Source organism: Papilio polytes, unplaced genomic scaffold (genome assembly GCF_000836215.1).
Source record: "Papilio polytes unplaced genomic scaffold, Ppol_1.0 DF824169.1, whole genome shotgun sequence".
Classification (NCBI taxonomy): Eukaryota; Metazoa; Arthropoda; class Insecta; order Lepidoptera; family Papilionidae; genus Papilio; species Papilio polytes.
The window spans coordinates 2806698-2823877 of NW_013525035.1; the positions used below are offsets into that span (position 1 = coordinate 2806698).

The window sequence follows — 17180 nt, forward strand, 5'->3', positions numbered from 1 at the left end:
TTAGTATGATTTTAATTTGGGTAGGTTGTAAGAATTGCTTCTGGGTCTCGAACACGTTTTATACGGTACAAGGAAAAATACAATTGTAAGTTATTATTCTGGCAAATTAATTAAATGGTGCTACTATTTTTTTGACAGAAACGTAGTTTTGGGAAGTAATTTCTGATGTCTACATTGAAATTGTTAATTAAATCGTGGGCGAATTTTTTAAATAAGAAATTTTCTCGTTAAAGACTTAACTTTATTTCGGAAACGCCTTTGAGGACGTAATTAATTCGAATTCACTGGAGAAGATGATAAGGTATTTGTACTTAGAAGGATATTTCTACTTGATTTTCAAAGAAAGTTTAAGATATTTATTATTAAGAATATATATAATATTTAATACTTCGAAACTTCGTAGACTAATTTATTTTAACGATAAACGTAAATTAATTAGCAAAATCAGTTAATTATGAAAGTTCATCGACTGAAAGCTTTTCAAATCGGCGAAAGCTATTTCCAACTTTGCCGATATAATAACAGTTTCCCACTCAGACAGTATAACAATTAAGTTTGAAACCGATATTCGACAGCTTTGCTCTGTAATTATACACGATCATAACGGATATTAAAATATTTCAAATGAATACTGTTTTTATTTCTACACTGAATATAACACAATACTAATTGTATTTGCACATACAAAAGGTTGAATTTTCATTACCAGCTCACTACCCGTCCTCACTGAGGGGCTCGGAGCCTAACCTAAGGGATGACTAGACCAGTCAACCACGCTGGACCAGTGCAGGTTGACTTCACAAATATCTTTGTATATCTTCGCCCATATGATCGTGATGTTTTCCTTCACCGTTTGAATGTTTTTTTTCCTGAAATTATTTAACGAATAAGTTCTTTTAAGACTCTACGTTTTAAAAAAATTCACCGATAGTTTAATTTACAGATAGTTTTAAGTTAAATTACACGGCGATGTTTCTCGTAACATGACACATTGCACGCATGCACGCAGTATAACATATTACACCTCGTAACGTCGGTTAGTACCCAGATTTATTAATGATTACTTTAGTCCACATATGTACTAATATTATAAAAAGGAAAGATTTGTATTTTTGTATGTATTGAAATAACACAAAAACTACAGGGTCGATTTTAACAATTCTTTCACCATTAAAATGCTACGTTATCAGTAAGTAACGTAGGTGTATTTCTTAATATCTTTTAATTTTGGACGAAGTCGCGAGCAACAGCTAGTAGCTATATAAAATTATTTGAGACTCATTTATTATCGATATGACAAAATATAAAAGGCAACCGTTTGGTTCAGTTATCAATGTAGGTATGAAGTTAGAATCTACAAAAGCTCTGGCACTATCGATCAATGATTTAAAACCATTGCTCTACGCTTTTACTCAAGGCTTTACTGAAAATAGTAGTTTATATGTAGTGTGAATGCACAGGGCCTTAACAGTATCTGCTTTTGAATAGGGCGGGTTGGGTTACCACTCAGAGCACCACAGGTCTGCGAATTATCGTCTCGCATAAGTTTGGTAAAAAAGGGCAGTATAAATAGCGCCCAGGGTGGGCACCCTCACAAGAGTTTTTAAGGTTGGTAGAATTTGTTGGCCTTACAGCCAAGTTTTGTTCAATAATAATTTTCAATCGATTTCACTACATGTGGTTACGTTACGTTTTAAATTTAAAGGAACAGGTTTTGGAATAAAATAACAAAGTCATAATGCTCAGGAGTAGGTAACTATCTTTATTTTTTAAAATTAAATCCACCAATAAATATACATTTTAAAACATTAATTATTATTACCGATAGGTTAATTGTATAATTATTAGTGCGATATCCGCACGAATTCCAAACACGTACGATAACTACGAGGTTATGCCTCGCATTACAATTTTATTATTGTCATTTCAACAATTATTGTCATTTTGTCAATTATTGTCATTTACCGAATTGGCAATTTTACATGAAAAATGACAAGCGCGCCTTTTATTATCATTCATAGAATTTATATGTATTTTTCGTATAATGACTAAGTTAGTTGTCAAAATTGATATTTTTAAAGATATGGTTACTTCATTGATACAACTCCAAGATATGTTATAGATAAATTATTTGTTTTATTTAAGTTTAAAGACTTTTTAATAATTGATTGAAACAATTGACGCCACATTGCGCAATTGAACTAGCTAGATAGCTTACTTGACAGTAAAATAATTTGTAAAACTACAAAATATCGGTAGAAAATTATATATAAATAAATTATGTATACATATTTATATACCGTATTATGACGTGCACGTCCAATAAATAGAAGTTTAAATGGGTTTATTGACTTGCTTAAAGCCGTTATACATGTGTTATATAATTTTAAAGCCAAATTTTATAGTCTGTGAGGTTATGCCGTCGGCACACGTCGATACTTATAAGTAGATAGACGTTTAGATACAGTTATATACCTAATACATAAATAGTTAACAACTCCGTAAATACAGCCTTCAACCGCCGTTAGCGACCGCGCTCATCGAGGCATCCGGAAAGCCCGTATAGACATTGCAATATTATGAAATTTTGTCGTTTCGAAATTTTGCCATTTTGAAAATTTTGACGTTTTGAAATTTTGCCATTATGAAATTTTGACGTTTTGAAATTTTGTAATTTCGAAATTAGCATTATTATTAAATTATGGTAATTTGGTATTGTTGATATTGAAAAATGATTTCAATGGACAATGTTATACGAAATCCGTAAATTCCAGATGCCTCACCATTCCGTCCTCCCCTATACTAAAGTCCAATATTGAATAATACGTTGACATATCTATACAATTATTTAATAAACATGGAATTATTTTTTAACATACTTAAAGCATTTTTTTCGCAAAGATCATGACATTTTGATACCCGCGACTGCAGCCGTCCTGAGGGCTTTTGTATCAGGCACACTTAGCTACTAATCACAACAATTATTTTGTTTTCAATAACAAACACTACGAGATTATTTTATACTTATTTCACTGGAAATTAATCGAGTTAAGTAACTTAGTAAATGCTATAGTTATATCAAAATAAGAGATCGGTTTTTCTTAAAATAACTACTTAAAAAGATTACAAATTATTGTTTTTGAATACTTAAAGTAAATTTAAAATACTAAGAAATGGTGATATATGAATACTGAACAAAATTATTGTGTTTTTTGTATATTTGAATCTATTCAAAAATTACGTTATTCTTCGAGCAGGATTATTTCTTTCTCCAATTCTTCAATAAGCATACTTAGAATATAATAAAGAGCAAAAAGCTCTGGATATTTGATTAAAATTCATTTTTTTTCTCAGAAAATCCTACACGACCGAGTTAAAAGACGTATAATAATAAAAGATAAATATGTTTACTAGACATCAATAAACACTACGTTAATACAAGTTTATTCAAATTCAAATATTATTGTCGAATTCGTTAACGTCGTTAGAAATTGACGATAAATTGATAATATTGTCAAGTTTAATTTTATTGTCCTTTTCGGAAGATCCACACTAAGATTACTCATCCGCCGCCTAATGCCTTGGATTACAAACAACTTTGATTCTAAATCTTAAATCTATACAAAATACAATGCGATTATTTAAAAAGGGATTAAAAAGATCGCATATCTAGATAAAACCTCAGCTAGGTTAGGTAAATATAAAAAATATTGTTAACGCTCAGAAGCTCGCAAGGATTAAAGAGGATCGTTTACGAAGCGAAAGCTTAATAAGGATATGCTTCCGATATGGCCATGTAATACTGATAAGAATTAAAGCCTGCAGAGTTGTACATTTATGAGGAAATCCCTCGAAATCTTCTAGAAGTGTCTAGAACGTAGTCGTTTCGGTTAACGGGCGCGGGCAGAGTTCAGTAGACGTAGGGGATGAACTCGGGAGTGGGGTAGTCGAAGTAGGGGTGGTAAAAGTTGCGGCGCACCGGAGGCAGCATCACGTCGGAGTAACGAGAGAACTGCGACACTTGACGGCTGCCCATAGGAGGTTTCCTGGAATAGATTAATAAATTAAAACAAGAAATACATGAAATTCGTGATCAGTATTTTCATATAAATATAAACTATTAAGCGCCAATTAATGGTTTGTGGTACGGACTACAGATCTTATGGTCGACGGTTCGAATTCCGCCATTGGACAATTGCCATATCTTAGCACAAGTTTAAGTGGCATAGGTAAAGGAAATATTAGTAAATTAACAAAATTTCTAGTGATTTAAAAAAAAGATATATAAACAATTATATCTGACATACGTATGGTTGTTTAATACCACGTTACTTCAGAGTATTTAAAAGTCCTAAGCTAGACTGTGTCAAAAGCTTTTGCGATAATATATTGTCTCATACTTGGCGTGGCGGCCGTTGTTCTCATCCGAATTATAATCCTGCAGTGGCTGCAGTCCTCGGGGCTCGGTCTCACCATAGCTTCCATACACGTAGTCATCGTTTCTAAAACAAAACAGAACGTGAACCCTATTCGAAGCGCAACAGAAAAGTTTAAGGCGTGGTGTTGGCAACTTCTGTTGTTTTGATTACCAAATATCCGTTAATAGATTTTATCTATACTAATACTAATCTATACTATTATAATAAAGCGTAAACACACACTTCTTTGTTGCCTAAGATGTCAGCAATTACAGCATACTTTTGAATATTTCTTTCTTTAATAAAAAGCCCTACACTGATAACACCCTTGGCTATATCTTTTCACGCTATTAAACTTAGGGGATAAATAAATTGGAAGAAACCTTAATGTGGGGTAGGGACTATAAAGGAAGTAAGGTTGCCATGGTTGTCATTTTGACATTTGCAAATGAACGTTTCACAAATGTAAAAAATAAAATAGTTTTTACAAGTTCATGCGGATGAAACCGCACGGGAACAGCTATTTCTAGTTAAAATCCATGGTAAGATATTTGTATGACATAATACTTTTTACGATTCTCGTACACCTCTCATTAATGTTTCTTTAATTAAACACACAAAATGAATGTATATATGAACGTAGCTTTTCATTGATATTTCCTAAGAATTCGTTCGAAGTTTCCCGAAAAATTGACGTTTCGCGTAACACCGATCGATCATATACCGAATACTTATTCAATTTGTTATTCCGGCAATTTGCCTCAAAGTTCAAAGTCGCTGGAATGTGAACGATTGATGGAAAAATAACATAAGAAATAACATAGAAAAAACTTCTTCAAATTTTAAAATAAAAACATACTGTTTTAAATACGATATTTAAATGTTTAACTTATTCGAATTATATGTTAATAATATAACAATTTTTAATTGCTCCTATATTTAATTACCTCTATTTTTATACAAATAAAGTATGCCTGATTATTATCAACCGTCAACCCGCTATGTCCCCGCGTGGGGACGGATGAGAATAACAAGTTTCACCCGTCCCACCTTTTGCGACGGAGGACGGTTGGAACTTGTTTTATTTCTTAATGATTCCATCTGTCACCTTATTGGTGATAGTGGGACTAAAATCTGTACCCATGTTAGGACAGAGCGGGGTGACGGTTGGGAATAATCCAGCATGCCGTACAAAGCGCGATTAGATTAGAAGATATTGGAGAATTCAAGAATAATAATCATTTGGAATAAACCTTTTAGCATGAAAACTAACTATATTTTACTAATGGAGAATATTGTTCTATTTTGTTTGACCTCAATACCGTTTATAAATAGATTTTCCGTAAAAAATATTAAGTAGGCCGTCTGGTCCCGAAGCACGCCCTTAGATTCATAATTTTTTAAATACAATTTCATTGTATTCGTGACATTCATTTTTATTCTGTGAACTAAGTCTTTTGTCGTCCTGATTTTAAAACTTACATCAAACACAATTACATTTATTAAAAATATTTAATAAAAAATATAACGTAGTAAACTAGAATTGTAAAGTAAAATCCATGGCTTTTTCTCCATCTTTTTTACATTTTTCTCCATTCAAAATTGGAATTCGACGGCTCGAATACTATAGAACGTAATAATATATTAATCATACGTTATAATTATTTATATAGGAACATAAAGGAAAGCAAATTGAAAGATATTCAGCTATAGTAGTCTATAATAATATTAACAAGAGGTAAGATTTGTATATTTGTATGTATTGAAATAACTCAAAAACTACTGGGTCGATTTCAAAAATTCACCAGTAAAAAGCTACGTTATTAGTGAATAACATAGGCTATATTTATTATTATTATTTAATTCCATATGGGCAAAGTCGCACGCAACAGCTAGTATACAATATCTTACCCGCGGCCCGAAGTAAGATCCTTAATCTCTTGCTTTTGTTCGGTTTCGTATTTCCTCTGTAGCTCCCGGACGTGCTCCTGTCTGATCAATTTCTTCAGCGCCTCAAATCTAAAGAAAATTCACTCTAAATTACTCTAATACCATGTTCGTAAGATACGGGTTTCTTACCACGATTGAATTGTTTTAGCCCGATATTTCGAACTTTCTTTCTTCTTATGAACATTATATTTGTAAAAACCAGGACAGTTTAAAGTTATATTACTCTAATACCAATTTAAGGGCCTGTCCCACCACATTGTAAATTGTCTGTTAACAATCCAACGTGTAAATATGTGATTGGATGGAAATATGGATTGGATTGGATTATGGTACATTATCTGACAGTGACAGTCTATGAGTCAGTGGTGGGACATAAACAAAGTATCTGACAGTTTTCTTTATCTGATACTTGTGTCTGTAAGTTTATAAACTTATTAATTTTGTTTTTTTTACTGGCTTGTGGTTGTTTTATATTAGTTGTAATTACCGGTCTCGTTGTGGAGGCACCATGAATGAAGGCTGCCCGCGAGGCCGGGAGGGGCCGGGGTAGCGGAGAATCTTACCCGAAGTGTGAGGCACATTCAACATTCCGAACATCTGGAACAATTTACCTTTTACAATTTTTTCATCTATTTTACAAACTTTGTTATGACTAAAGTTATGGTTTGGTACTTGTATGGAAATTTATGCTTAAAAGTCGTATATACCTCATCGTAATCGGGTGTGCGGACAACGTTCGGTGGGGCTTTGGTGACCACTCGGCCGTAAGCCTCGTGCGGCATCGCCTGGTACTGGTAACGGAACCTGCGACAAAAAATATTAAATGACTATAAACATATAGGATAAGCACAGTCACAACGAATAATTTTCATGTTTTTAAAAACCTTAAACATCAAAAGAAATAAGTTGATTTTTTTTGCTTCTTAAACTTATTGTACTTAACGAATTAGTAAATAAACAAATACCAACCGGATTGCCCTATTGCACTTTTCTCACTCATTAACCAACTTAGCCTTAGCTGTCGACCTATCTTTTCGATTATCACTCACTAGGTAATTTTTAAAGGAGTTTGTAACCTAAAAGACTTAACGGATTTCGATGAAATTTGGTATAGATAGCCTGGACGAACATTGGGTACTCACTTTTGTTTTTTTTTAATTCCACGCGGACGGAGTCGTGGGCGAAAGCGAGTATTGTGCGAGCGAGCATAACATTGGAAAAAATATACAACTAAAAGCATAATGTAATTTCAAATTTTGTACATAATCGATAAATGCTTTTACGAAGGACTCTTTTCTGATATTAATACTCTTTGCTTTACAATGTGGCTATTGTTAGAGGCATAGTATTCACCCCTACGGAACACTTCGCCTATAGCCGTGGCCCGAAGCGAAATGTACACAGACTGAATGGAATTTTGAAAACGTTGATAAGTATAACAAATGAATTGTCAACGAAGTGAAACAACACGATGGTCAAATGTCAAGGGGAAATTAAGACATTCTGAAAGCGAGTTGATTTTACATTTAGAAAGATTTATAATTAAGATTAAAGTGTAAATAACAATGTATAATTTATGTGAATATTTTTCCTTAACTTAACAAATCTAAGCTAACGCAAGTTGGTTTCGCTTTTTTTAGTCCGTAGCTAAATAAGCTCAATCATTAAAATTAATTGTTGTTTTCATTACGCGTACTTAATATTTGACAATGACAGTACCTTTAATCTATATTTTTTAAAGCCATTAAACGTAGGGGGTATATATTTTGGACAAAAACCCTAATGTGGGAAAGAGACCATAAGTTGTTGCCAACATCAAGGAAGCAAGACTGTCAAGGTTTGTCATGTCATGCCATTTTGACATTTGCTATTGAGAATTTGACAAATGTAAACAATAAAATAAAATTTTCACAATTTCATGCGAATGAAGCCGCACGGCAACAGCTAGTAATAAATATAACCCCTACCATTGTACTATATTATTCGACAAACTCGAACTCGACTCACCTGGGGGCAGCTCTAGGCATGGCGGTGTAGACCGGCCACTCGTTGTACATAAGCGGATCCCTGTACGTGCTCACTTCGTTCATTATCTCTGGCGCACGCGCCTGTCTCTTAGAAAACCTGGTAACAAAAAAAAAGTAGTTAATCTCGATTAGAAGTTAGAAATTTCATATACGAATTTAAGTTAAATCATACTAATATTATAAAGGCGAAAGTTTAGATGGAAGGACGGATGTTTGTTAAAGTTTGTAACCTAAACGGCTGAATGGATCTCGATGAAATTTGGCATAGATGTAGAGGATAGTCTGGAAGATCACATACGCTGCTCACTTTGGATACTTTTAATTCCACGCGGACGGATTTGCGGGCGAAAGCTAGTATTAAATAAATGATAAAACAATTTAGATAATGTTTTAGTTAGTTTTGTTTGATAATTATTTAAATTTTATGTAAATTGTTCGATCGTAAACGGAATAAAGCGGTTAAGAGCTTGATGAGGCCATTATGTAAATTAAGTTTGTTTACAGCAGCGATACAAAGTGCATATGTTACCACTTTTTTAGTAATAAGTGTACTTGTTTTAATTAATAATATCACAGGTTTTTGATAAAATAACGTAATATGTGATCACTTTTTAACTACAATTTTTCTTACATATAAGAAGTACAGTATTTTTAAATTATAATTAAGCACTAAACACAAATAGGGTGGATCTAAGTATAATTTTCCACGGGGTGAAATATAATATTAAAACGCTAACGTTTTTGTAAAAGCTTTACATAGAGCCAATGAAAGATGAATAAACGCCTTCTTTTTTCGTGTTGGGTTGAACACAATACCTATTATGTCAGCCTGTCACGAGCGATAAGACTTAATGACAGACTACTTAATAACTTAATGAAAGCCGACAAATAATAATTGAAGGAAAGCGTCATAGGCTAAGGAAAAAGTCATCAAGGTTTTTTCTTTTTATTATTATGTAACGTAAAAAAATTAATGGCCAGTCACTTAATAAACGACGATAATAGACAGTAGATTTAGTCTGTCAAAAAGGCCAATCAGTAGGGTAATGGGTCGTTAGTACACGTACCTCCACATTGCTTTCAGTTGGTCGCACGTCGGCTCATCCGGTTTAGTAATCTCGCGGTCGCGAGCCCTCGGGCGAAGCACAGCATCCTGGTCAATCCTCTGCGCCAGCACGCCGCCCACCACCGCCACCACACAGCACGCGCGCCACACTGACCACATCCTGATAACAAAGATATGTAACCTATATCAGAGGTGGCGAACCACTGGCACGGCCGTAAATGACATATCTATGATCATAAAAACACTACGAACAAGTATGAAGTAGGTGTTTCATAAAAAGCCAACGCGATGTCATTACCATGCATTATGGAATTGACGTAATCAGTTAAACAATTCTTCAAAAAATAGCAATTTTATGAATAAAGGTTCATGTTCGGTACAGATAGCACGGGTTCGCCACATTCGATGGCGAACATAATTTGAATTTCGCCAGCTGGGTTTAGTGCGGGTAAGCGCGCCTATTTTATTTCTCCCGCACGGGCGGGTAGATGAATAAACCCTCTCCACTACGGACGGGCGCGGGGCCTGCGGAGAGGGGTGCGAAAAAAGATCGGAATTGACCAGCCAAGCGAGACGGTCGTGAACACGTGTGCGGATTAAAGTTGAAAGTGGTTGCTCTTTGTATAACGCGAGGACACAACAGGCGTGTCGATTACGGTAGCGAACGGGGTCGCTAAATTCGGTTTCGCGGTCGAAATCCTTTCTGGTACATTTTCAGGCAGCATCGCTGGGCCTATAGACTTGACTGAACCAGACTTTGACTCGATTGACACTGACTGAGACAAGACACCTGCAGGAGGTGAGGCAAATCATCGAGCTGGTGAGTACCATTTACAGTTTACAATATTATGCCCTCCGGTGCAATCGTAGTTCAAGGGTAGGTTGTACCGCGGGACCCGAACCCGTTTGTACGGCACAGTTCATCACACCTGCTGACCTGATGCATTTTATACAAGCTTGAAGTCTAATCGAGATTCGAAATGTTTGCTGTTACACCTGAATAGGATTGATCCGAAAAGGGCGTAAAGGATCGGAGCGGCATATGTCAACAAATTACGTCCGGTCTATAGCGGACATTCTGTCCGACCGTGACTTTGTAGTTTATTCGCATCGCTTGTTTTTGTATAATAGAGACAAAACGTTTTATTCACTGAGGAAAATAGAAAAAAAAACTACAAGCCAGAATGAAACCGGCAAAGAATATTCGAATAATATGTGCTCTTTGAAATTGGTATAGTCATTAAGACTCGCGCCACTGACGGATTAATAGAGACAATGCGAACGTGTAACGCTTCTAGTGACTCGTTCCTTACTAATTTTCTACTATTATATACTGCACTTTTCAATTGATTAAAAGAGCGTCGTTGGCTCAGTGGTTTAAGCCTTTGTAATCTACAGGTCTTGGGTTCGAATCCCGCCATGTACCAATGTGATTTATGATTTTTCGAATTTTCATATGTACATACCCGACGATCTAACGGTGAAGGAAAACATCGTGATGCAACCTGCACATATGGGCGAAGAAATTCAAAAGATATGTGTGAAGTCAACCAACACGCAGTGGGCCAGCGTGGTTGACTATGGCCTAATCACCGTAACTTAGGTTAGGCTCCGAGCCATGTTACCTATACCGAGTAGCATCGGCCAGTAGTCCCCTTAAATACCTGAAGTTTTAAATTCAATACCGTGTTTATAAATCGCATTGGGCATCTACAACTTAATTTTAATACTAGGCTGTGTACATGTTATCTTTGACTGATAATCTTCAAGTTAAACAAAAAGGAGCATATCACGAAAATGTTGCTACATTTAAAGGTATAGACAATATATAAAATAACGTTTTATATTTTTTTTCTATTTTTCTCCATTATTAAACACTGGTACACTCATACATTAAAAAAAATGATTTAATAAATCGGGCTTTTAAGGGTAAAACATGTTAAAGTATGCATAAGTTTGAGGTTTAAAGGATGTTACTACGTAACTCACATATAAAGGAAAGGCTTTTGCTAACTTTTTATGTTAAAAAATGTAATTTGCGTTCGTAATACACGTAACAACTTCATTACACATTCCACAATAAACTTTACATCTGGAACTGTGTAATACACGACATTAAGTGGGGCTTCCCAACATTTACGAGTACAATCCAACTTTACTGCCCTCACGTTTAGGGTTGAAACATGTGTCGGACAACTACATTGCTTTTCGAGATTGTTAATTTAAATTACTTTTTTACGCACTCGTGGTTTAAAAAGTGACAACCCTATGATCTTAAAATGCGATTTAACTATCAAAACATTTGTATGAAAATTATCATAAACTGTAATTAATAAATAATCGTAAATTTATGTTATTAACTAAATATTTAAATACAGAATTCCTTTCATAGGATAGAAATAAAAAAAGTTGTAATTAAAGAATTCTATATTTCTATACTACTTATTAAGAAGAAAGATTTGTACTTTTGGATTTTTGTATGTATTGAAATAACTCAAAAACTTATGGGCAGATTTCAAAAATTCTTTCACCATTAAAAGGCTACTTTATCACTGAGTAGCATAAGGTGTATGCTAGTATTATTATTATTTTTTTAATTTCACTTGGGTAAAGTCGCGAGCAACAGTTAGTGTTATATAAAATAGAAAATAATATTAAATCTAGTTCGGTAAATCGAAGTTCATTGAACCGCTGAAAACGCCGGGCTCACGTCCTGCCACGGCAAGCGTGAAATTAAGGCTGGCTATTTTTAGGTTTACGTTGAAATGAAAGGAACGACTTGGGAACTAGGTTTTATGGAATACTCTAGGTATTATATTAAGGACTCGCTTTGTACTTATAATGAAACTAACTGTTCCCGTGCGGCTTCATCCGAATGATAACATAAGACTCTTTATTTTATTTTTTAGTATTTACCAATATCAATTGCAAGTATCAAAATTCAAATAAACAAATGACAACAAAGGCCTTTGACATTCGATACCAATTACTGTACCACGGCAATTTTGTATCCTTAATGTTGGCAGCTTGTGGTTTATGGCCCTTTTCTCACAAGAAGGTCTTTTGCATTTTATTTACCTCTAAGTTTAATAGCGTGAAAATACATAGCCTATATCGTGTCGTAAGTGTAGGGCTTTTTATCAAAGAAAGAATTATTCAATGCTGCGTTTGCTGACATTCTACGTCACGAAGTTGTGTGTGTTTACGCTATATTATATTAAGTATAGATTGGAACGACACACAAGGATTAATATGGCCCGTGCGCAGATACGAATTTAAACTACAGTCCGTGTATAGCGAACATAAACCTACAAACCCAATGCAGAATGCTTGAAGCTAGAGATAGTTCGTGTACATCAGCCCTAAAGGTATTGATGCATAATAGATAAATTCAATTCAATTTCAAATAGCTTCCCACTTAGCATCAGCTTTGTGTATGAATTAATTCCAGAACAATAATCTCGAATATTCCAGGTACAGATTAAACTTCGCCTAGAGAATTCAGATATTCGAGTACTTCTGTGGGTGGATGTAAAATGGAAATAGAATTTCAATAATTTTAGCTTCGCGGATATGAGTATGTTGTCCATCAATTTGTATTAAGCACACACGAGTATTTAAATTGGTATCGACAGTGTTGATAATTTTTTTTTATCAAGTCAAGATTTTTATGAGAAAAAACATTTAAAATATGCAAAAGTGTGCGGTTCAAATAATGGAATTTTCATATGTTATTTTCGTATTTGTCATTAATAAATTCTTTGTTACTTAAATAGTATTTAAATTTATTTTTTTTCATACAAAATAACCACTTGACAATTTGAAGAAAGTTTTATTAATAAATAGATAGAACTGTTATATTAAATTAACGAAATTTAACATGTTATTTTATTTAAACTAAAGTGAAATTCGGTTAAAGCAATTTGTTTCAGTAAATTAAGCAAGCTTTCGTTAAGTTGTAACTTGAAATCCTCTTAACGTCTCTCCGCGCAACAATTTACACACGTGCGAGCTACGTGATGAAAGCTTAATAACTTGAAAACGTTCGGCTTTACGTTTACCTACTCACAGTACCACAATACGAATTAAAACAAGAAAAAGATATAAATTTATTTACAAAAAACAAAATAACTTAGGTAATTTTGCCCGTGACTTCGTCCGCATCGAATTAAAAAAATTAATAGGAGTTAAGTAAGGATTCTACTATAGGCAATAGGTTTAATTTGATAACATTTCTAACACTACTTTATTAATGCTGGGTTTCTAAAGTTTCCATTTATTTTATCATCGCTTAGTAATACATTAGTGTTAGGTTGACCTAAGTTTCAATTGAGTAAACTCAAGTTACGTAGTTCGGAAACTCTTTACATAAAGTTATCGAGTCAAACACACTAACGAAAGGTTAAATGTAGGTGGGAAACCGCCTGTAAGACAAATTAATACAACTTTCTGTTTTTTTAACTGTGATTTTCAAAGAAAACATATATATTACCATTATTATTTTTAAAGAAATTTATAGCGATGGTTATCTTTGTAATATTATTTAGGCAGTGGAAGCCGACGGTTACAGATAAACTTGTATAAACGCTAGACACATAAAATATGGATTCCTTTACGTATACGGGAGAATATAAATTATTCTCCGTATCATATCGCATGAAATATGAAGGAAAAATGTTATTTTTAACGTAGAGTTACTCATTCGATAAAGTCGTTTCATACTTCCTTTGAGAAATGGAATAAAATGAACTAACGTTTTTATTAACAAAGAATAAACTGAAAAATTGCACAATAAGACTTGTCTATAAGTAAAAATATTAGTTACTAACCGTTGCTTGCGACTTCGCCCGCGTGAAAATATAGCCTTTGTTACTTACAGATAAATTGATTTGAATTGAATTTTTCAAATCGGCCCAGTAGTTTTTTAGTTATTTCAATACATACAAAGATACAAATCTTTCCTCATTATAACATTGGTGTAGATTTTTTTGATAATATAGGGTGGAAGACGAGCAAGCGGCCACCTGAATCCACCGTAATAGAAAGCGACCGCTGCCCATAAACATCCGCAATTGCAGATGCGTTGCCTACCCTTAATTGACGGAGGAGGAGACCCACATCAAGACCCACATCAAGACCCACATCAAGAGGGCATTTCCCCTTCCTATGCCTTTCCTCCACCGTCAAATCCACTTTTCCTTCTCATCCTTTCCTCTTAAGAAAAGGGTGGAAAGGGAAAGGGACTAAAACTAGGGCTCCGGCACCACACTCATCAGATGAAACGCGGAATTGTTTCCCATTCACGCCTGTTTTCTGTGTGGTTGTGGTATTACACCAGGCGAGTCGGCCCATTCGTACCAAGATGTTAAAGCGGGCTCTACCACTGTTAAGATTGCAAGAAATATTCAACATTTAAGAAGTATCAATGTACAAATATTTATTTTTGTAAACACTTGAACTAAAATTGTAATATCAATCGGAAAGCAGTAGGTCGATTGAATTTCATATCAGATTGTTGTAGTCGTTCGTTTAACGAGATATCTGGCATTTCGCCAACGCTATTTATAACTTGACCGAAATTATAATAACATGCTGACCGACTAAGTAGGACAATGTAAGCTTAACACAGGTCTCAATGAAAATACGTTTTAGAACATTATTACAACATCCATGTAGCAATATTATACTATACTAGCTTTCGTCTTCGACTCCGTCCGTGTGGAACAAAAAAAAACAAAAGTAAGTAGCCTCTGTGTTATTCCAGACTATGCTCTATATCTATGTCAAATTTCATCGATATCCGTTCATCCGTTTACGCTACAAACTCTAACAAACATCCATCCATCCATCTAAACTTTAGCTTTTACAATATGAGTATGAAAGAACTATATTTATAAAGCAGAGCGAATGCCAATGTCATGTAATTTCCGTTTCATTACGACTGCCTGTGAATGAGCGGATTGAATGATAAGTCCACTGCGGTCTCATTCAATCATTTCTGAGTCATTCAGTCAGTTCTATACAACTCTGAGTTAGTTCAACTACATTTTTAATTAAGATTCCGTTAGAATTAATTGTATAAAAACTTGCCTCAGAGGCGTTAATGGACGCGAAGTACTTACACTACTATATAAGCGTAAACATAAACTTTTTCCACCTTGTTCCGAGCTCGCAACTTCCTCAGCAATTCTATTAAGAAGTAATTAAGGCGCGGGTGGCCGGAGAAAGCAATCAACTTGCAACAACACTACGTGATTCAAACACGAATTTCATTTACGTAGATCCTTGGCATCTTTTATTTTGTACACAAAGGTCTGTCTTGAATTATAATTAATTTGAAAATTGTTACTCTTTGGAAATTAAGCGTTTTGTATTATAAATAAATAATAAGTTACGTCTCTGCTAATTTAATAAAGCGTAAACACACACCACTTCGTGGCGTAAGATGTCAGAAATCACTTCATATTTTTAAATAACACTTTTTTTTTAATAAAAGTCCCTATACTTACGTCACGCTTTAGGCTATATACTATCACGCTATTAAACTTAGGGGGTAAATAAATTGGAAAAAACCTTCATGCACAAAAGGGATCATAAACTACGAGCTGCCAATATTAAGGAAGCAAGGTTATTATGGTTTCGATAATTTTGACATATGCAATTGAGAATTTTTCAAATGTAAACAACAAAAAAACAAAACCGACTTCCAAACAAAATACACTAAAAACAAAACAAAATACACTAAAAACAAAATAGTCTCAAAAAAACAGTACACTTAAAAGTAACGAAATAATTCCTTGAAAATAGTAAACCTACCTTATTGTAACTGTTATGTCTATATTGTACAATTATTATTACTTTGATGTCGGTGTCAGCCAAGGTATGCAGTGATATTTCTACGTAAGGGTTTCCACATTTTTACCATAACAATTGACAATTGAAAGTATAGTAACAATTAAGTAATGAAACTACATTGACTGACACCGACTTCAAAGTAATAATAATTGTACATTATAGACATAACAGTTACAATAAGGTAGGTTTACTATTTTCAAGGAATTATTTCGTTACTTTTATGTGTACTGTTTTTTTGAGAATATTTTGTTTTTAGTGTATTTTGTTTGGAAGTCGGTTTTGTTTTTTTTATTAAAAAGTTTAATTATTTCTCGATTTTTAGTGAATCTAAACATCACAGTATGATAATCGCTAGTTTTCAAACAAAGTATTAGTTATCTAAGAAATTAAGTAAAGAACTAATACATCGTTGCGACCATTCACTCATAATTCTGTCCAGCCGCGCGCCGCTGTTGCCCGTGAGTTTTAATATTTTGATAACTTCTAGAATATTGGTCAGAATTACATACTGTAAAAGGCAATTATGATCTACATGTAATACTCTATCGTGAAAACATATTTATTTGGATAAGGATTCATACTAATAAGAATAAAAGCGTTTTAAATGAAGTCGATTGCATTTATTTGACGGTTTTCGCGAAACAAACGGTTATTGTGCGACAACCTTAAGAGATAGATATATGCTATTGCGGATTTTAATGTAGCTAATTGAAAGAGCTACAATTCTTTCATACATCATTTTTATGTAGGTCTTATAGTTTAGGCTACGTAAGCCAAGAAAGCAAACTTTGATACAAGTTGATATTTTTTTCTGCGACTCGTAATTTGCTAATTATGATATCTCCTAAACTATTGATCGGAATT

At 34.0% G+C, this 17180-nt stretch overlaps 1 protein-coding gene across 1 annotated transcript; it reads right to left on the reverse strand.

Annotated features, from left to right (window-relative positions):
* Positions 1–3506: 3506 nt before the first annotated feature.
* Positions 3507–9620, reverse strand: LOC106111278. Its single transcript, XM_013293303.1, has 7 exons — positions 9463–9620; positions 8376–8492; positions 7076–7172; positions 6856–6965; positions 6330–6437; positions 4401–4502; positions 3507–4046 (listed from the first exon to the last, which is right to left on the reverse strand). The coding sequence occupies exons 1-7, from the start codon at positions 9618–9620 to the stop codon at positions 3911–3913; spliced, it is 828 nt and encodes a 275-aa protein (XP_013148757.1). The 3' UTR covers positions 3507–3910.
* Between the last annotated feature and the right edge of the window lie 7560 nt (positions 9621–17180).